Source organism: Psammomys obesus, unplaced genomic scaffold (assembly GCF_907164565.1).
Source record: "Psammomys obesus unplaced genomic scaffold, mPsaObe1.curated_primary_1811, whole genome shotgun sequence".
Classification (NCBI taxonomy): Eukaryota; Metazoa; Chordata; class Mammalia; order Rodentia; family Muridae; genus Psammomys; species Psammomys obesus.
In genome coordinates this window covers 5,507,470-5,529,447 of record NW_026591643.1, presented here as the reverse complement: position 1 = coordinate 5,529,447, position 21,978 = coordinate 5,507,470, and the positions used below count along the sequence as shown (strand labels likewise).

The 21,978-nt window shown below is 44.1% G+C and overlaps 1 protein-coding gene across 3 annotated transcripts in view; it reads left to right on the top strand.

Annotated features, from left to right (window-relative positions):
* The window catches only part of Tnc (tenascin C), an 85,693-nt gene extending 64,106 nt beyond the window's left edge, over window positions 1–21,587 (top strand). For all 3 annotated transcript variants that reach the window (XM_055611713.1, XM_055611712.1, XM_055611711.1), the window contains 11 exons: window positions 5,180–5,302; window positions 6,367–6,510; window positions 8,751–8,870; window positions 11,034–11,177; window positions 11,848–11,978; window positions 14,285–14,417; window positions 14,970–15,121; window positions 16,063–16,159; window positions 16,975–17,136; window positions 19,411–19,574; window positions 20,851–21,587. In XM_055611713.1, the coding sequence (XP_055467688.1) occupies window positions 5,180–5,302; window positions 6,367–6,510; window positions 8,751–8,870; window positions 11,034–11,177; window positions 11,848–11,978; window positions 14,285–14,417; window positions 14,970–15,121; window positions 16,063–16,159; window positions 16,975–17,136; window positions 19,411–19,574; window positions 20,851–20,961 (1,481 nt within the window). In that variant the 3' untranslated portion in view covers window positions 20,962–21,587. The remainder of the gene's footprint in view (window positions 1–5,179; window positions 5,303–6,366; window positions 6,511–8,750; window positions 8,871–11,033; window positions 11,178–11,847; window positions 11,979–14,284; window positions 14,418–14,969; window positions 15,122–16,062; window positions 16,160–16,974; window positions 17,137–19,410; window positions 19,575–20,850) is intronic.
* The last annotated feature ends 391 nt before the right edge of the window (window positions 21,588–21,978 follow it).

Genomic DNA, 21,978 nt, shown 5'->3' with positions numbered 1-21,978 from the left:
TGTGTGTGTGTGTGTGTGTGTGTGTGTGTGTGTGTGTGTGTGTGTGTCAGAGACAGAAAAGGCATACTATGTGTGTGTCCAATATGTGTATGGAGTATGGTATGTACAAAAGTCTGAGTATGCAGGAGCTAATGCCTACAGATACACAGAGGCCAGAGAAGAAAGTGGGATGTCCTTTTCCCTCTCTACTTTGTTCTCTTGAGACAAGGTCTCTCATTGACTCTGGAGTTGAGAATGCAGCCAGCCAGCTCCAGAGATTTCACACACACACACACACACACACACACACACACACACACATGCATGGATGCACACACATGCCACGGCAGTTACATACACATGGCCACAGTGATTGGCTTCTTATGTAGATGCAGGAGATTTCAACCCAGGAACTCACACTTTCCGCTGAGCCATCTCCCCAGCTCATCTTTATTTGTTCATACAGTACCTGTGGCTGAGACCCAGGGCTCACCACTTCAGCTGGCAGGCCAGCAGGTGCCTGGGATCCCAGCACTGCCTCCCCCAGTAACCAGATTACAAGTGTGCCGTGGTGCTCCAGTTTTCTGTACCGGTGTGGTGTGGCACTCCAGTCAGCATGCCTTGTGTAGTAGGCATTCTGCAGGCTGAACTGTCTTCTCAGCACCGAGACAGATAGAGTATTGTGCCAAGAGACAGGATGTAACAAACTGAGAACCTACCCACACAAACTACAACCAGTAAGTGCTGGCCCCATGGTTTGCGTGGCTGCCCTCCAGAGGGTCCCACCCCGACTCTGATCTCCTTCTCCCTGTGGCCGCCGCAGAATGGCTCCAGATCAGAGGCAGAAACTGATCTTGGTTTATAAACACTGCTCTTCAAAGTTTACTTCTGATCACTGATTTTGTTTTGCTGATTTTTTTTCCCCCAGAAGGCCTGTAGTTCTCAAGAAAAAGGGAAAAATGATAATGATCATGAGTTGATTTGCTTTCTTAAAACAAAAGAAAAGGTAGAGCACACTTTTTTGGGAAGACCCCCTCTTGGGCTCCTCTTTCCAGGGTCTTAAACTCACAACCAAAGAGAAGAGAGCATATGTGTATGTGTACCGTGTGTAACGAGTATGTGCACGCGTGCCTGCACGGCCACACTCCAGGACCAGGAAGAGTCCGGAAGAGGTGATCTAAGCACAGCAAATAAACGCCTACCGTCACCTTCAGTCCCTAGCTTCAAGCTTCCCTTTATGTGTTTATCCCCTCTCCTCTGCTCTGCCTCTCCTGAAACCACTGTGAACCCTCCTCAATGGTGGGCTCTCTGTCTTACCCTCCTGATAATGGTCTGCTATGATTCCTCCTTGTACAATCTCTCCCACTGGCTACCAGCCGCCACCCTTGAGCAGCAGGAAAGATAGTACAACCTAGTGGTTAGCCAGTTGCCTCTGGGCAAACTCTTAGAACCTGGTCATGTCTCTCCTCCCACTTAGCAGCTGTGTAACCTTGAGCAAATCTCAAGACCCTCTTCTGGAAAACAAAATTTCAGTCAAAGGTAAGCAAAATATTTAAACACGACAGGAGTAGAGTTTAACTCTTCCATTGCCTATTGCAACAATGCTAGGTATTATATGCTTAGTGAGTTGTAAATTTTATTTTCAATGAGCAACAAAAGCCAAACATTAAAAAGAATGCAAAGGTGGAGTCTACGCCACTGTGTACGTACATCCTGGCTCTATCAAAAGGCAATAAATAGTACCACTTTCTTGTCTAGGAATACACAAATAGACAAGATTCCACACATATTGAATTCTTTGAGCACTGTGTTTTAACATATCTTGCTGGTTTGGGCTGTGTGTGCAAGTCTTACCAACTGACCTGAGACAATACCTTAGTCATCCCTCAGTTGTCCTGTTTGTGGACATGTACTTAGGTTATTATATGTACTGTTTTTCTGTTGCTACACTTCCAGTAACTTCCCTTTCCCTCTGCAGTCAGCCCTCCGTAGAAAGAAGCTTCTTACTCCTCTAGAAAGATAAATACTGCCAAGCCCCTGTGCATGATCCTGAAGGTTCCTCCAAAATAGGCAAGCAGTACCATTAACAGAGAATCATGACTGCCTTTCTCTTCCAGAGACCCTTGCAGCCCACCAAAGGTACTCAGGGTAAGGTCCCAAAAGTATTTCCTCGGTCTGTCCCAGTCTCTGTCAATACACACACATTCCTGGAGCTCGCTTCCAGTCATATGGCCTAAAGTGTTATTGACACCTGTTTTCTCATTCTCCAAAACAAAGTCTTTACTCTAATCTGCCCACGTTTCCCAGTCAGATGCCCTCTAGATTCCTCAGCCACATTTCAACCACGATGGACTTGGAGCCATATACAAAGTGGCAATTGCATTGTTTCTGGCCAGCACATTTGTAGAAATACATACTCAGCAAATCTCCCTTGTGACACAGGCCCTTCATGTTTAACGCCTCCAATTCAGAGCTAAGCCTTTTCTCCAAAAGCATAAAGACAGAAGCCACCAACTGAAAAGCATGTTTCGTGCCACACACAGTCAGGTGCTTCACCAAATATCCTGTGTAGTGGCAGACCAAGAGAAAGCCATGTTCAGCACCATCTCACAGATATAAATACTGAGTCCCAGTGTGCTAAGGTGTTTGTAGGAGGTAAAGCCAAGGTGGAACTCTTACCAAGCTTATTTCAACTCCAAAATTCTTGCCCAGAAGCCTACCAGCTCTTCTCTTAACTGAGCCTACACCTAATGCATGTTAAGTGATCAATACAAATTTGTAGAAAGGGAGCTAAAATGGTTGTAATTGCCAGTAACAAAAGGCATTCATTACAAATTTTGAGAGGCATTTTATGAGGAGAGCAAGCAGAAACCCTTTAAGAGATTTTATCAAGTCCATGTACTTAGCTACTGAAAGTTCTTTTCTTTCAATTGGGTCTAGTAATAAAGAAAGCATTACCTAGGTGTCTCCAACTTTTTTGCACATGTGTGTGTGTGTGTGTGTGTGTGTGTGTGTGTGTGTGTGTGTGTGGCATTACATGTGTGTTGACATTTGTGACACCATAGATGTCTGAGAGGTGCAGGTGCAGGTGTGTGTGCTCATGCTTATAAAGCCAGAGGTGGGCTGTCTTCCGCTATCACCCTCCACCTTACCCACTGATGCAAGATCTCTAAAGCCCAGAGCTTGCCAGAGGTGGATCTAACCACCTGAGCCTCACAGAAGGGAAGGAGATTGCTTTCCTCTGCTTCCTGAGAACTGGGGTTACAGGGGAGTCACCACGTCTACCAGCTTCTATGTGGGTGCCAGACATCTAAAATCATATTTGTGCAGTTATAGTTTTACCTGTTAGATCATATCCCCAGCCCCTCACCAACCTTGTAATAGATGTGACTCCATTGTTCTGTGCTTAGCTGTCTGTCATAGAGCCCAGGACTGGAGGACCCCATTCCCAGCAGAAAGTTAAACACTGAAGTAACAGACACCTGGGAAGTTCTTTAGTGTAACTGCTCCTGGAGCTCCACCACTGTTGTGATATTACTACAAATGATGCTGGGAGCCTTTCTACTGCCTCTTTTACCAAACACATTCCCCAGAGTATGTAATAGATTAGGCAACTGATTCTTACAGCGCCAAGACAGTGTATAGATTTTTGCTGTTTTCTAAATGAGAAAACTGGGATCTAGAGAAGAAAGCTTTGTCTATATGACATAAAATGTGGCCTAACCTGCATCAGACAGCAAGGCTTTCAGTTAGAACAAGTCAATTGAGCAAGCAAGGTGAAATTCTCCAAGGCAGAGAGCAAGGTCTGCTCTCAGCTAGACTCATCTAGCTCTCTCCTGAGAGTATCTTAAGGTTCAGGGTAGCCTGTACAGGAAAAGGTCACATGAGGAAGAAAACAGAGAGGACAATTACATTTAGTAAATTCTCTGTTGCCAGAGGCTATGCTAAGAGTTTTACATCCATTACATCCACTAACCCTAAGAACATTCCTGTGGATACCACTTTCGCCATTGGAGGGATGTAGCAACTAAAGCTCATAGCAAGGAAGGAACTTGCCTCAGGTTGCCCAGCCTCTCGCTGGTATTTGAACAATTAAGATCTTGTAGGTTTATGAGACTCTGTGGTTTAAAAAAGAAAAGATTTGCCATGGACAGGGGTAATAAAAGATTGAGGAGCCACAGAGATTCAGGTTAGTTTCCAGGTCGCAGAAGAACACTGTAGGAGGAGGTGTCTTAGATAAGAGAAAAAGACAGAAATGGATAGGGGAAAAATTCTCTCCACAAATCTCTTTGTGTTTCCAAGCTTAATGATCAGCATGGGCTGAAGCAGGGAATTGATGAGGAAGCAGGTTCCCTAGAGCTGGGAAATGGTTTCCTGATTTAGCATGGTCAGCTGAGGCAGGCATAATCCCAGGCCAAAAAATACACAGAGAGAAACCAAAGGAATCCGGTTGAGAGGAGAAAAAATGAGGGCAGCAGAAATGTCCGCTGGGCATGGGCTTCCGACAAGTGGACCCAGTGTCCTCAGGTGTACGTTTAGTAAAGACCTCACCTTGCTTCTTGGCTTTGGATCTCCTTGAAGATATGGGGTTGGGCTGTCAAGATTAGTTTCCAAGTGAGCTTAGTGTCTGGATGTCAGGTTGATCTTGGCTCAGCTGCCCAATCCAGTGGCCCAGAAAGCTCTCATTAGAAGAATTTTGATTAGAGGAGATTTTGGTCTTCTGTATAATGGGCTACAACTAAATTTTCATCTCAGGCATTTCTATGTGAGGAATATGTCTCATAATTTGAAAAGAACTATATGCTTTTAAGACTTAGCATTAAAAAGAAAAAAAAAAAAAAAACAAAGATCCAGAAAAAATACTAAAAATAAAATCAAAGAAAGTTGTTTGGACCTGTGAAGATACTCTCCCATCCCCTCTAGTCTCTTCTGTGGATCCCAGCCAACATGTGAACATCCATCTTAGCTGAAGCCAAACGACTCTGAAGCCTGCAGTCACCAATGGTCTATACAGCCACTCTGCCATGAATTTTCTTTCATGTCATAACGTGACCATGTGTTTTGCATCTTCTATTCCCAAGGCTTGGTTCTGACATCAACTCTAGATACTAAGTGCTCCTGGGTAAGGAATCCAGGAGTAACTACTGATGGACAGCACAGGCAATGTTTCAGGATTTCTATTTTGTTTTCTCCTTGACAGCCATGGGGTCTCCGAAGGAACTCATGTTCTCAGACATCACTGAAAATGCGGCTACGGTCAGCTGGAAGGCACCCACCGCTCAAGCAGAGAGCTTCCGGATCACATATGTGCCTATGACAGGAGGTAGGGGACCTGGACATGAAAGAGGGTGGGATAGCAGGCAAGATTAGGGTTAAATAGTGAATGGGACCCCGGTTACTCTTCTCACACTCCCTCCAAACATCGAAGCTATAACTTCCTCTTTCTGAGACTATCTAGAAAGACATCTTTTGTAAAGGTATTTTGGAAGAAACTCTCCTGGGTAAACTCAACTTTATTAACACCCTTTCTGGCCTTAAATTGTAAAAAATCTTCAAGGAAATGGGTCTCTGGCATTGTTTGAACACTAGTACAAAGGAATTTGTATAAACAATGCCTTTCCCATTTGATCACAGTCATCTGGAAAGCTTGTCTGAGATAGTGTGAGGCTTTGCCCTTGGGGCCACATCTGTCTCCCTACAGGACAGAGAATGAGACTTAACAAAGTAAGAACTCGGAACAGAGACTTTAATGAAGACCTCAGGGACGTATAGTCCAAACACAACCCAGTGGCAGTGAGCTGCCTCTTGTTGGGGGTTTGTAAAGACAGGCCGGTTTTCACAGCAGCACTGTGGCATCTCCTCTGCGACTTTGGCCCGCTGGTTCGCAAACTCCTCACCAGCCCTGAAATTCTAAGAAATATAAATTCCAGGCTTCCTAGTACATTTAAGAGCACAAATTTATCATGAATAGAATCTCTCTGGGTAAGAGGGTCTGTAGCATCCATGAATTAAGTAGTTCGGACATGTGCTACATTTGAGCTTCCAATGCATAGTTCACCGAGGGAAAAAAAAATAAAGAAAATAAGATTTGTGCAACATGCCAACCTCTTCCGGAAAGGAAACTTGCCATTTTTAGTATGTTGTGACTTCATGATTTTTTCCTTTCCTGACTGGGTTTTTGGCCTCTGCACCAATGGAAAAAGCATTATACAAAAAGTAAGGTCTTTTTCCTTCATGTGGGAGAAAAGGAAAGGAACTACAAAAAAAAAATGAAATTAAATGAAGATATAATTTCATTTCCATGTTGGATGCATCCATTTTGGAGGACAGGATGAATAAGTGTGAAAGAGGTTCCCCATTCCTGATCTTGCTTCTGCTAACCTCCAGGTGCCCCTTCCATGGTGATGGTGGACGGAACCAATACTGAGACACGGCTAGTAAAGCTCACCCCTGGAGTAGAGTACCATGTCAGCATTATTGCCATGAAGGGCTTCGAGGAAAGTGATCCCGTCTCTGGCTCACTAACTACAGGTATGTGCAGTGATCAGGGCTTCATCCTTGCCCTCAGCATGATGACTTGGCTCTGGGCCTTGCAAAAGGCTTGCTCCCGGTGCGCCAGCGAGAAGTGAGCTAGAATCAGAGCATCCAGCACCTCCCTCTGGCTCACCCTTAGCCTCTGATGAACTGGATTGTCTCTGAGACATCCTGAATGTCCTCTGGCCTGCATTTCCTCAGCTAATGTGGGAAAAGGTGAAGTGTAGGTATCATGCTGAGCTGAGTTGAAACTCTAAGTCTCCCATGTGTTAGCCACATGAGCTGTCAGTGAACTTCTCTGAGGTCCAATTAACTTCTCTGTAAAATGGGCACAATTCTGGTTCCCACATCAGTATTGCAAGGGTCAGTAAGTATGAGAGCTCCTTCACCTGACACCTTGTTCCTCACCCTCTGAGCCTGTAAGCACTGTGAGCAGCCTCAGATATAGGATGGTGAAAACTGTCACATAGTTGTTCTCTGGCTGTGGCTTCATCCAAGGCACAGTTAGCAAACCCTTTCTATTGCATCCTCACTGCTGTTTTCACTCCCAGCTTATAGAAGAGGCATCTGAGACATGCAGAGATTACAAAGCAGCAGGACTAGAATGTGAAATTGAGCATAGATCACTCAGACCAACCCTATTCACTATTTTTTTAAAAAAGAGGTTGTTTTCCTATGAAAGTCTAATTTAAGAATAGTAGCTTTTATTGTGGAGGATGAAGTAGAAACTTTCTCTCCAAAAGTCTCTGTCTCTAAACAATTCATCCTTTGTTATGTGACAAATTATCCAACTCAGTCCATCCAGCCATCCAAAGAATAGGCATACCAGAAAATTTCAAAAATATACTAATTCCATACAAGAGTTGGTAGTATACAATTAAAACATCCCATCCATACTCAAAGTCCTGTTTACTCTCCACTCAGGCTTCTGTTTTCCCTAAGAAACCTTGCATTCATGATTCTCCACAGCAATGACACGAAAGCCAGTTGAGTCTCCTCCCAAGGCCTCCTTGTCACTGCCAGTTAAAGAAGGGTCTGTATACACTTGACAATGCTGGAAGATGCTTTGGAGGGGATTGTGTTGACTCCCTGACACTCCCTGCCTCTTAAGCCAGTTCTCTGAGGCTCAGATGACCATCTGTGAGTTGAGCTGGTGATGATGGCTGCCTTCATCTCCTAGGCTGTTAAGGGAGTAATTAGGTGATTGGTATAAAAAGTAAGGGAGAGATGCCACATTCAGGTCAAATTTCAAGGAAGAAACTCTGAGCAGGAGACATGCAAGAGGCCAGAGAGTAAGACCTCAAGAATATCCTTTGTCGGAACAGGTCATTTGAAAGTAACCCTGAAGGGACAGAGTTGAGGTTCATCTTCTGAGATCATAAACTGTCCTTGCATAGGCCTTGAATTTTATTTCTAAAATCCACAACCAAAGCCTTAAACACCTGTATTCACATGCAAACATCCCATACAGATATACTCATAATTTAAAAATTAAGTCTTAAAAAAAATCACTCCTAACTTCCAAATAGCTTCTTTTGCTGTAGTTTTTTTAAGACATTCTTACCATATAATCCTGGGTGGCCATCAACTCATGATCCTCCTGCCTCATCCTCCCAAGTACTGGTATTACAGGATAAAAATTTTGCAGGCCTATCATTAACAACTGAAATCCCAAGGGCTTCCCTACCATGCTTTGCATGCATTTCCCAGTCATTACTTAAAATAGCCACCCCTGGCAACTGGAACCAGTGAAGCGGCCTCTCCAAGGATGTCAAGGCACAGGCAAATAAGCCACAATAGAATATAAGGCCACAGACCTCCAGATTATTGCCCATAAGATCCCCTAAGTAGAGATCCTAAGTAGAGATAGCACCCAAAGCCCAGATAAACCTCAGACAGTAGTGACCGTACAAGTCTCCTCTATATATGTTTATTTATGTTCCTTTCCTGGATAAAAGGGACATAAATCATGATGATGACCCTTGTTACACATTCAATACTCTTCAGTACCTGCCTATCCATAGCATCATGTATAAGCCAAAATTACACTGAGGAAAAAGCAAGCTAGTTTTATTGTACCCATTTTACAGGTAAGGAAATAGAGACCAAAACTAATACAACAAGAAAAGGAGTCATGGTTAGCCTGTTCCACTTGCCTGACTCTGAACCCATGCAAGCAGGTGTCCTTTGATGTTATCTTCCAACATGATAAAACCTTCTCCCATATTTATTTCTAGCTCTGGATGGTCCATCTGGCCTTCTGACAGCCAACATCACAGACTCAGAAGCCTTAGCCTTATGGCAGCCAGCCATTGCTACTGTGGACAGTTATGTCATCTCCTACTCAGGGGAGAGAGGTAAGCTCCTGTCCCATATTCTCTACACTCTGGTGAGGGTTTGCCTTGCTGCACACTCCTCCCATTCCCAGCTCCACAGGCTACAGGATGACAAAACTCAGTGGTACACTGGAAAAGCCAGTGATGTCTTTGCATCTCTCCATGGCATCCTCAAGAAAGTTGGAAGTGCCATTCAGGGGCAAAGAAAGACATCGGGGGCATCTGCAGCTTCTGCATGTTGTGCTGACCCATCCTTCCTCTCCTGCTAGACTCTTAAGATCCTTTTGTCAATGCTCTGATAGAACAGTAACTCAGGGGAGGAAAGACTTACTCCAACTTCTAACTAGAAGGTAATTCCCACAGAGCAAGAAAGTCCTGGCAGTAGGAATAGGACCTGCTGCTCACGCTGTATCCTCAGTGAGGAAGCAGGAAATGAGGCAGGCAATTAAACCTTAAGCCCACTTAAATGGTTCACTTCCTTCAGCAGGCTCTATCTCCTCAAGGTAGTGCAACCTTCTCACACAAGGCCACCAACCGGAAAACAAGTTTTCAAACACATGAGTGTAGTCGCCCGCGACCACCAATAGTAACCGCCTGCACAAGGGGCTGGGAATTAAAAGAGACAGAGAACACGAAGAAGTGACACCAAGACAGTGCTCTGATCAAGGTGCCATCTTTATTACAGAGTAAACCACTTACATAGGTAAACCACAGGGACTTTCCAAGTAAACATATCCAAGCAAAACAGGGAACTTAACCAAGTAAAACAGGAGGCTTAACTGAGCAAAACAGGAGGCTTAACCAAGCAAAACAGGAGGTGTCTGCTGAAAACAACAAGAATAGCGAGCCAGCATGACTTGCACACACGTGACCATCTCAGGTCCAATGGAGTGGCTACCTCACATGAGCCTATGGGAACATTTCACATTCAAAGTACATCAGTAAGAAGCAGGCTGTCAAGGAAGCAGTTCTTTTCCCTTACAAAGAAGTTTTCCAGAATCTCATGTCTTAAGCAAATGGCATCAGTGGTCCTGGGGTGCCTAGCTTCTTCAGAGGCCACTGGAGGGCCTAACTGAAACACATTTGATTGAAAAAAATATCTGATTTTCCCCTCTCTTTCCAACCTATCTGTACCAACTTACCCAGTGGGCAAATTAAACTCTTGCTGAAACCATCAGCCAAACACACCCGCCGGAAAGTAAATCAAATACAAATAGCAGAGAGGAAAAAGAGCCCCTTTCGATAAACCCACTCATACATTTATGATGAGCTATTCTAGGAAGGATTCTGTTAGTTTATTTCCCTTGTTTCATATTTTATGGCTCAGGCCTGTTTGGCTTTCACTGACAATATTACATGACACTATAACCCACGCCTGGGGCCTCTGAAAAATCTTGATTTAGCTCTGGCAACACTGTGAAAAAGTTCTATAAGAACAGCAAAAGTGGGACAGGAGGGGGCAATCCAATTTATCCACTCGTTGTTATTCCCTGTGAAGCAGTTTTCCCTGAGACAAGGATGGCGGTGTCGTCTTCCCTAAACACGAGCACATGGTTGGAAGGAATCATAGTAATTTCAGATTGGGACTAATCGAGAAGCTGGCTGAAGAGGTCAGAGCTGGCTGAGAATGGTGCAGTTTGCCAGGGACTCCCTCGACTTTAACACGTAAACTCCCATGCCTGGGAAACCATGATCTTAACAAAGCAGAATGGAAGAGTCTCCCGTGATTACAAGATGAATGTTTTTGCCAAGAAAATACAATTCTCCCCCACTGAACATGAAGGATCCAATAGGCCTGAAAGCCATTGTCAAGCTCTGGCTGTCTATTATTGTCACCCCTCAGCCTTGAGGAAGTCAGTGATCATTTGAATCTGAGTAGCCCAAGGCTTGGAAATGCTACCTGCAACTCTCCTGTAGCTCATGCCACGTCTTAAGCACAACACTTTTCCAGCCAGTATATCATACTGTGTGGGAAAACATCTCCCCATCTTTCCAGTCTGTTGCCTGAGTGTCTGTATGGTCCATCTTTTATCATGTAAGTGCTCAAGAGAGAGATAGGAGTTTGTGTCATCTCAGAATTCAAACTTGCTCTGCTGTGGGGTTGCCAAAAAATTCTGTCTTAGAAAGAGGTATATCTTCCGTTTGCCAAGAAGTAACCGCTACTCATGTGTGTTTCATGCTTAGTGCCAGAAGTTACACGCACAGTGTCTGGGAATACAGTAGAGTATGAGCTACATGGCCTGGAGCCCGCCACCGAGTACACCCTGAGGATCTTCGCAGAGAAAGGGCACCAGAAGAGCAACGCCATCACTGCCAAGTTTACCACAGGTATCAAGACCCCCAGAGTGGAAGTCCTCCTTTCTAAACTGCCCACCCACAGCCTGCATCTTAAACCACATCCCCACCCCTGCTCTTCCTCTTTAAGTCAGGCCCTCGAAATGTAATGACATCCATATGAGTTCACCAGGGCCCACTCCTTCAAGACCCAAAGAAGCACACCGTTTCCTCTTGAACTGAAATGACCCAATGGATGAGAAAAGGATATTCAAAGGAAAGATTTTTAAGTGGAAAAACATTCCCTCCTGGCCCTCAATCCAGCACTTAATGACCCATGCTTCAGGCAGGGAAATAGTTTTTAAGAATTTTTCAGGCTAGTCTTCTTACACAATCATTGGGGTCTCATGTATTAAAATCTTTCTACAAAGGTCACCATTTGGGGAAAGGAAGGATTGCCTCTTCTGTTGGGGTGAGGGCCGACATTAGCACTCCACAGCCCTCTTGGTGAGAAACAATGGCTTACCAATGATCTTCACATCTCCATCTCTCTGGGGTGATAGGACAAATATAAACTTTGACTTTGGAGATCATTGGCTCAACTTTCTTATCTCCATCTTGTCCAGGGTCATGTTCTATGTTAGTGAGAGGACTTGATCCCAGTTCTCTTCTTGATTTTTGCTCTACACCTGCTGACTCACGTACTACACACTATCTTTTGCAGACCTTGATTCCCCACGAGAATTGGCTGCTACTGAGGTTCAGTCAGAAACTGCCCTCCTCACCTGGAGACCTCCCCGGGCATCAGTCACTGGTTACCTCCTGGTCTACGAATCTATGGACGGTACAGTCAAGGTATCTGTAAATCATATTTTGCTGTGCAAAAATCTGTATAATCATCAAAGCAGGAAAGGATTGCTTGAAGCCATTTCTTCACTCTAATATAACTAGGGACCTAAAAGAGGAAAACTAGTAGAGACTGGATATAATACCAGACCTTGTGAGTCACATACTCTTGCCCCTCTCACTTTAGCCAGACTCAAGTTATCTGAGAGGCAGCCAAGATCAATAGCAGCGGTTTTATAAGACTTGACATTGTAGGAGCTGGGCTCATGCTTATTTAATGTTTCGTTGAGAAAACACCAAAAGCATCTTTTGTGTGGAGTTTCACCACCTGACATAATGTGTCTCAGCACACCCTTGCAATGTCACTTGTTAATACCAGCTACACTATTGTTAATAATTCCTAAGTCCTCTTCCCTGTGAACTTTTCTGTATTCCTAAAGTACTTACTTATTCTCTTTTTCCAGCATCTTATGTCCTGTGTATCAGCTCTGCTTTAGCTGAGAACTATATGTCACTGCTATTGTAGTCCACAGTTTGTATTGTGTTTCTTCCGGATTACTTCTGTTGGTGTAGTTTGATCTGGTGTGCTTCGGCCTGGTCCCCCTTCTTAGTGCTAGAAACTTCTTCCCAGGGTCTCTTGGTCCTGGCTTATCCTTTAATACTTGAGCCAAGACTGAAGAACCTGATTGGAAGTTCAGCTGCACACAATGGTTTGTTGATGCTGGGGTTCAAGGCAGTTTGTGGGGGTACCCCGTAGAACGTGGGTTCTTACTGGGTACAGGTCTCACTTGGTTTACACTGCCTCTTCACAGCTGATCCTGGCAAATGTGGGTCCAGAACCTCCACTCTAACTCAGATACTCTAGAGTAAACCTTACCCCTGCATATATGTACAAGTAGAGGAACACTGGTGTTTCCGATTCACCATGTTTAACCAGAAGTAGACATAGACACATTTCTAGTTACCTCACAGCATTTCTGGGGTTGTTAAATAATGAGTGAATTTACAGTGTGAGCTGAAGCTGGCCCTTTATCTTCATAGTGTCAGTGTCCTTACCTTTAAGATAAGTACATTGCACTCCCTGACCCCTAAAGTCTTCTCCTGGTTTGGAGTTCTAGGATTGTGCTTCTCTGGATTGAAGAATTATTTCAAGTTATCCTAGGCACTTAGATGACTAAACACAGCGACATAGGACAAAATGAAACTCTATCCTCTGACAACTCAGTAAGCCTTGCTGTGTTCCAGAGAGTTGATCCTTCCCTAGGGACTAGGTCTGAAGGCCACACAAAGGTCACTGGGTCACTGGCATTGAGTAAACACCCATGAACCATGGATAAAGTGTTAGGAGACTACAATGATGTGATACCATCCTCTGCCATCAACAAATTATAGATTGAGAGTAAGTATCTCATCATCTGTGAAATACAGTTCCCACACTGTAAAAACATGCATGACACACGCCAGTTCCTAGGAAGTGAGAGAACCTTCCAGTGGCCTCCACATTGCCTTAATCCTGACTAAACCTAATTAACTTTGCTGATGGGTTGTAGAGATCAGAGTTGTGTTTCGGCTGCCAGGATGGAGGTGGAATTCCAGTCTCCATCACCAACGTCATCTGATAATAAGAACTGGAACCTAGCGAGGATGTGAGACAAAGTGGATCTTCTACAAACTGAGCCCAATCACCAATCTAGAAAGCAACCCAGCGACCAGCCACAAGGGCAGTTCCTGTGCCTGTGGGCCAAAAATCTGTCCCTCCAGCCCCCATGCCCCATTATAACTCAGTTAGTCTGGGCCGAGGACCAGGTTATCAGACTGTTTTAAATGCTACTATAAAGACTGAGTCCTTTTTAGCAAGTGCTAACCTAAATAGTCTCAATGGCTCTTGCCTCTTGTGTAATTCACCTTACCATCAGCTTAAGCTTCTTAAACCTCAATAATTTAAGCCTATTCCAAAACCTCTCAGACCTCCCAATTTCTTGGCAGTTCCAAAGGGCATAGCATCCCACTAAAGGTGTTTTGTAATCCCTTGTTGGCCATTTCCATTACACCCTCCCCATCTGAAATTAAGAACAGTTGAAGCAAAGCATTGCTTCTGTGTTATTTTAACTTCCTCTGTTTTTCTGGTCCCAGAACTTTTACTTATTCAGCATTCTTACTATCTCAGACATTCCAGATGTATACAAGGAATGTGTGTGCAGTAGGTACTAGGTGCATTTTTGATGAGTGAATAAATGGTTGCATGAGCCAGTGAAAGGGAGCATCTCTGCCATGAGATTATCTGGAACTAAAGTCATTCTTTCTCCTGCCCACAGGAAGTCATTGTGGGGCCGGACACCACCTCCTACAGCCTGGCAGACCTGAGCCCATCCACCCACTACACAGTGAGGATCCAGGCGCTGAGTGGGCCCCTGAGGAGCAAGCTGATCCAAACTATCTTCACCACAAGTAAGGGATTCAGGAAGGAACACAGTCTTAATGTCTGACCCATCTGCTTCTCCCTCAACTTCTATTGTACATTTTTCAAACAAAAATCACTAAAAAAAAAAAAAATACCTGTTTCCTACTAGTGCTTGGAAGCCTGAGGAATGTGGATGTGTGCAGAGGGTTATAGGCACCCTGGTGAAAAGAAGGAGGTCTAAGGGGAGCTCATCTAATCCAGTCCCCACGTCCATCACTTACTGGACACAGCTTAGAAGTCATCTATACTCCATGAGCCTTAGCTTCTCTTTCTTTACAATGTGGCCAAAATCCACCCCTCCTTCTAAAGAACCTTATGTGAGAAGTTGAGGTGTTATATTTGAATTCCTGGCTCAGTGTGTGGCTCTTATATGTTGAGTTTAGTATAAGCTTCCTCTCCCTCAGCACGAGAGTGCACAGACTTAGAGAAACGGGCTGTTTGCCTCTAAGAACCTAGCCACTGCACCGATGAGCTGTGCCTACGGAAGTAGCTAAGCCCTCCCTTCACTCTCAGAGGCACACTTTCTATTCATCCTGCAGCTGGACTCCTGTACCCATTCCCCAGAGACTGCTCTCAAGCGATGTTGAATGGCGACACAGCCTCTGGCCTCTACACCATTTATATAAATGGTGACAAGACCCAAGCACTGGAAGTCTACTGTGATATGACCTCTGATGGAGGTGGATGGATCGTAAGTACCACAGTGGCCAAAGCTCCTGGACAGGGACGTGGGTGAGAGGAAATGGAGACTGTTGTCCTCTCTGCGCACTCTGACAAACATGTGCAAGGTAGTCTGACTTTGCAAGGTAGTTCTTGTCGTATGGAAGCCCTTCATAATTGTCTATTCAAATAGGAAGAAAGGGCTGGAGACGTAGTTCAGTTAGCAGAGCGCTTGCCTAGAATGTACAAGGTTTGAGTTCAATTCCCAGCACTGCAGAAAACCAAGCATGATTAGTAAATGTCTACTTGCACTCGGGAGGTAGAGGCAGAAGGATCAGGAGTTCAAGTCATCCTGAAATATCAGTTTGAAGCCATTCTGGGCTATTTGAGATCCTGACAGAGCAAGAGGGGGAAATAAGGTAGAAGAATGAAGAGAGGGAGGAAAAACAACCTGGGGGTTAAAGAAAGAATAGGAGATAGTAGTTTCATAATTTATTTCTTCTGTCCCTTTCAAATAACTCAGATATGAATGACAATGACACTCATACCTACTAGTTATATTAAGCAGCATTGGCTGAGTAATTACTCTTTACCAGGCTTGTGTTAAGAATTTCAGGATTTATTTCAATTCCATGGCCATATTGGCCATTTATTTCAATTCCATGGCCATTTTATCAATAAACTTTGTTTCTAGGTCATTTCTCCCCCTCTAACCTCTCCTCCACTGTCAACCTTGGTGTGATGTATCGTGAAGACTAAGAGGCAGCGATGCATCATTGTCACCAGAACTGGGTCGCATTTCCAGTCTCTGTTTTCAGAACACCTTGACTGGGCTGGGTGTGGGAGTCAAGAAGTGTGCAAAGTCACAAGGCAAAAAAGCAGTGAACAAAGCTCGGAATGGCTGTTCTTCCTCCTTCCAGGAAGACATCTTCTCCTCCCTTCTATCACCTAAGTGTATACACATTGTTGTAGGTTTTCCTGAGACGCAAAAATGGACGTGAGGACTTCTATCGAAACTGGAAGGCCTATGCCGCTGGGTTTGGGGACCGCAGAGAAGAATTCTGGCTTGGTAATGCAGCTCTGAAAGTGTGCATTAGATGTACCTATTTCTGTCTTCCTGGTCACTTGCCCTACTGTAGTGAGCAATGGGGAAAGGAAAGGATTAGAAGGAAAGAAGTTTTGTGGGAGACACAGAATGTTGGGATAATTGCTCCAGGTCATAAAAATAAAAGTATTATCAAACCAGGTCTATGGATCAACATTGCATTAAGTCAGACATTAAATTAGCTGTGAAACCAACTTCACTGCTGTCATTAACTGGTTCCCTCTTTAGCTCCAGACATTGAGGTGGATCTCATGGTCACAATCTCTCACCCAGAACATGCCTAGAAAGAACAGAATTCCCATCTTGCTCATGAGGAAATAGAACCTCAAGGAGGTTGAATGATTTATTTATGGTAGTCTATCTAGCTAAGGGACAAATACACTGTATTTCAAAATTTCCCACATCAGTTTTACAATGCCATCATCCATCACAGACACTTTCCAGCAAGCTACATGGACAGAGCATTGTTCTCTGCTCTAATGTCTGAGCCTGAGACTTCCCATCCCAGTGTTATCCATTGCTTCACATTGGGTAGAAAGTTTAGAGTGTAAAGATCATGTCTCTGAGCTAATCACCTTTGCTTTTCACAATACAATAAGAAGCTGATAAACAAAGGCGTGGAACTGTTTTTGAGGTTCAGAAACATGAGGTTTGGTTTGCCTGGCATCATAGCAGCAGAGTTTTCAAACCCAAGTCTGTGTGGCATGTTCCATTTCGAGTGTTTCCCTGCTCCCTCCATCACCTGTGCTTCCTTACCAGCCCTTGCCTGTCATCCACAGGACTGGATAACCTGAGCAAAATCACAGCCCAAGGGCAGTACGAGCTCCGGGTGGACCTACAAGACCATGGAGAGTCAGCTTATGCGGTATACGACAGGTTCAGTGTGGGAGATGCCAAGAGTCGCTACAAGCTGAAAGTAGAAGGATACAGTGGAACAGCAGGTATGGGGAGCTACACTGTGAGATGGGAGTCGCAGGAGACTTCTGTAGATTCCTTCATTCCCCACTCCATACTTTTTCCCTCCTGACCCTTCCACTCATTTGAATCCCCAGATATCTGAATGTCTTCTGGAGGCTAATTCAGACAAGCTATCATTAAAAGGGTCTGGACCAACATCTGGTCTCTGAGATATAGAGTAGGTCAGGAATCATGTCAACTACGGTTAAGTTATAATGGCTCTCATTCCAAAAAAAAAATATGTTTCTTGTTGTTTTGTAGTAGTTGTCGAGTGATAGGAAAATAGTCTTTCAAAGGCCTCCACCTTCACTAGAGCCTCCTCAGTGCTTCTCTGTGATAGATATATGACCTTTCTGAGGATCTGCTACTGTGTGAATTTGGATACATTGGGATGTCAGGGGGTGAGGTTTAGCTGTTGTGTTTCTTCTAAGTTCCCAGGTGGTGCCCACATTCCTGGCATGGCTAGTCTCTTGACTGACTTTCAAGCTACCTTTTTGTCCTTCACCTACATCAGAATTCTAGTTTTGAATATGTCTTTGACTTAAAGTGGCCTTTGTATGCCTTTCTGGCTCTACATTAGAGGAACAACAAATAAGAAAGCCATTCTTATCAAGACTATGAGGTAGCATCCTCCCTTGCAGGGCTCCCAATTGGTTACTCTCAAATGTCTTTTAGGAAAATGATATAAAGATGAGAAAAGTGGCTCCTGAAAACTCAGGGATTTGCCCAAGATGCAACAGCTCACAGAAGTAGCATGAGTGGTGTGTGTGTGTGTGTGTGTGTGTGTGTGTGTGTGTGTGTGTGTCTAGAGAGAAGCAGTAACAAGGAAGGGCCAGGTCAGGAATGCAGACCACCTTATGAAAGCCATGCATGGCCTCTTTGGGTGGCCTTATTTTATGCGTATGAAAACAGGAGAAAAATTTGTGTTTCCTCTGGGAGCTCCTCCAGAAAGGGAAAAGTCTTCATCTTTGGCTAGCGGGTGCCAAACCCAGGCTTCAGTGGAAAAGAGACACAAAGGTCCTTTGAGAGGCAATTTGGTATGATGGAAGAGAGATAGCCAGGGGTGGAAATTACTTTAATGCTTATGTGCCTCAAAGAAATATGACACTTTATCACCTGACAATAAATACCTCTTTAGTTGAGATCACTTCAAGAATGGAGGAAAGAAAATCCACCAGCCAACAAGAATGTGGTCACTTTATATCTCCATGAAGGAGAACACTGTGCTCTTTCCTTTCACTCAGACTACCCTTTCCAGGTTGTAGTTTCCTGCATGCCTTGCTGGTAGTGCCTCACAGGAAAGTATCATCAATATCGCCCTGCTCTCAGTATGTCCTGGGTAGCATCATTAGCTGTCCTTTGATAGCTTGATCTCAGCATCAGATACTTGGTGTCTTAGAATGTTTGCACTTCACTCTATAGCTTGGGAGTAAGGAGGACCCAGACAATATTCCCAAGTAGCGCTGTATAAAATCGAGGCTCGTGTGTAAGAATCAGACAACAACAGCCTGGTAAACACTCTTATAAAAGAGTGATTATGTGATAGCCAGGCTATCTGACAACATTTAGTGACTGGAGGTCTTAATTGTGACTGTAACTGGATATCTTTGTATATGAGGGACATGCCTACTTAGTTTGGAGGTTTTTGTTGGCACAGCCTCACCACGTAGCCCATGCTGGCTTCAAACATGTGCACTTCCCGACTGAGCCCACCCTGCCCCAGGCTGAGGTTACAGATGGTGACCACCAGGACTGACTCAAACATTATTATGAAATGCAAAATGATAACCATATCCTCATAGGCAAAGGAAATGTAGACAAATCGTAAACAACAACCCTGGCTGCGTGCCACTCTCCATGTCCAGAAAACAAAGAGTACATATCCAGTATTAGAACAGCACTGTGAGTGAGACAGAATCCATGGGATGGCTGCATTTTATAGATGAGAAAACTAAGGTTCAAAGGAGGCTCAGTTTGTGCCAGGTCACAGTTACAAAGTCAAAGAGATGGGACTTGAATGGAACTTTCCAGAGCCACCTGCAGCCTTCTTTCTTTACCATAAAGCAGTGCTTCTGTCAAAGAGAAGTCATGGGGGTGGCATTCATGCCCTGCGCTTTCTTCCTCATTTTGGCCTGAGGTTCAGTGCCAGCATATAAGGATCTTTCAGTTGCCACCTTTGGTTCTGCCCTTTACAACCTTGTGAGACACTTTAGCGGTGATTTTTGGGTTGTCTGTTCTCTTCTTTTACTCTCGACCAGGTGACTCCATGAATTACCACAACGGCAGATCCTTCTCCACCTATGACAAGGACACAGACTCAGCCATCACCAACTGTGCTCTGTCCTACAAAGGAGCTTTCTGGTATAAGAACTGTCACCGTGTCAACCTGATGGGCAGATATGGGGATAATAACCACAGCCAGGTGAGTAGTCTGATGAGGCTGGGGCGCAGCTGTGGGCGAGGGAAGGGCGCTCCAACCAGAAAACGTGTTATCTTCCAACACAGTGAGAGACGCCAGTGACGTGGCCGATCAGCTAAGATTAAACAAACAGCAATAACAAAAACCAGCACACAGTAACTCCTGAAGAGCCCAGGGGAACCACTGTCCAAATAGGTCATAAATTGAGAATTCCCCACCCCCAGACAAAATTACTGCCAAAACTCTATAAAACTTACAAAAATAGGTGGTATTTAAGGAAAGCAGAAGTGATATAGACCATGACAGGGCTCAGTCCCACAGGCATTTTTGTAGTCCAGGAAGGACCTGGGATAAAGGTAGGAACTTCAAATTCCCTTTGTTTTACAAAGGTACCCACACACTGTGACAGATGCCCTCCCAGGGTCCAAGAACGATTTTGGAAGCATGCCTAGCTTTTTCCCTGAACCCCATGTAACTCAAGTACAACTCCCACCATCGCAGACTTTTGAGCTCAAGAAAAGATAAGTTACATGTAGTAAAGCTGAAGCCCACAGGACCTGATCACTTGTTCAAGACCCTTTATCTCTCACTCAAGTGTATATTCCTGTGTGTGTCCATGATGTACAATGTACATGATGTATGTGTAGACAGCTTTGTGGTGTCTGCTGTCTTCTCTCACCTTTATGTGGTTTCTCAGGATATAACCCAGGTTTCCAGGCTTGAGAGCCAAACTTTTTACTTGTTGAGCCATCTGCTCAGCCCTCACACAGGAATGCTGACGTGTAATTCTAACCTGCATGTCAGCTTGAAAAGCTTGTGTTCCACCTGTATTCATTTTTGCTGTTCTATACAAAACCCTTGTAAGATGCCCCTAGGGGAATGCTACAAATTAGAAACACACATACACACACACTCATGCACACACACATTGCACCTAGCTACTCCATTCCATAACCTCATCGTGACCTGAATTCTTACACCCTTTCCTTAGAAAAACAAGTTAATGTCAGCCACCATTTTATTTCAAAATGGCTGCCCAAGGCTTTTTACAAATCTGGATGACTCTTTACCCAAAAAGATGGGTAAAGAGTCAGTTTAGATTCTGCTGGCCCTTTTAAAAGTTTCACGAAACAGTCCAGCAAAGAGGTGGCTGTCTGTGAAATGCCAAGTGGTTAAAAGTTGAAACAAGCCGCTTTTTGTTTTGATAACTAAATGGTGATGATCCACAAACATGTTTCCAAATAGAAGCTAACCCAGGGGGCTCTGGTTTGTTTTGCAGGGCGTTAACTGGTTCCATTGGAAAGGCCACGAGTATTCAATCCAGTTTGCTGAGATGAAACTGAGACCCAGCAACTTCCGAAATCTTGAAGGCAGGCGTAAACGGGCATAAATTTCAGAAACAATTTGGTGAGAGAGGAATGGGGCCCAGAGCAAAGAAAGAATTTTTACCAAAGTATCAACACAACCAGTCCAGTGGTGAAGCCATCCCTAGGCATTCGTGGGCATCCAAACAGACCACGAATCACTGAGGCACTGGCATAGGCCCCTCTGCAGTTACTTTCTTTGCACCAAAGACAACAGTCTGCAGCCAGTTTCTGCTTTCTTGTTTGATTGAGCAAAGTCTCCTAGGGACAGCAACACAATGATTTTTACTCCTCTTGGGTGGTTCTGGGAATGGGAAAGGGGTAGGCTGGCTACACAGTGGACATAGTCATTTTTAGAACCAGCCATATTTTACACAAAGCTGTATAATTAATTGTTATTGTTTGGGGTAGCAAAGATAAAACATTTGTCATTGAAGTTACCCCTTGCTCCCCTCCAATTATTTTGTACATTTCATACAACTGAAGCCAGAAAAGTGACACTGTTTAAATTCCAAGGACATTAATATTATTAATATAATAATGGTGATGGTGATGATGAAAACTGAGAACTTTTTAAGAGATCTTCCTTCCACAAATGTGTCTGAACAGTACCTGATTGTATTTTTTTTTAATAAAAGCACAGTACTTTTCAGTTTGTCTGTTATTTTGATTTTCAGTGTCAAGTCTGAATTTCCTCAAAACCAGTATATCAGAACAAAGGGAGGAGTGTTGGGGAGGGGAGGGAGAGGGGAAGGGCAGTGCTCAGGTCCAGGGAAGAGGAAACGAGAGAGAATAGGCAGAGAAGGAAATAAAGCAGAAGTTTTACAAGATTGAAAGAACTTACTCCCTAAGATCTAGCTTCATACTTGTCATTTTGATGATTGTTTATTCCTTCTTTATTATTTATGTTTTTAATTACTTAATTAATTCACTTTGTATCCTGGTCATAGCCCCATCCCTCTTCCTCCCAGTCCCACCGACCAACATTCAGCTTAGAGCCCTTTGCCTGATGAGTTTTTTTTTTTTTTTTTAAAGATTCTTTG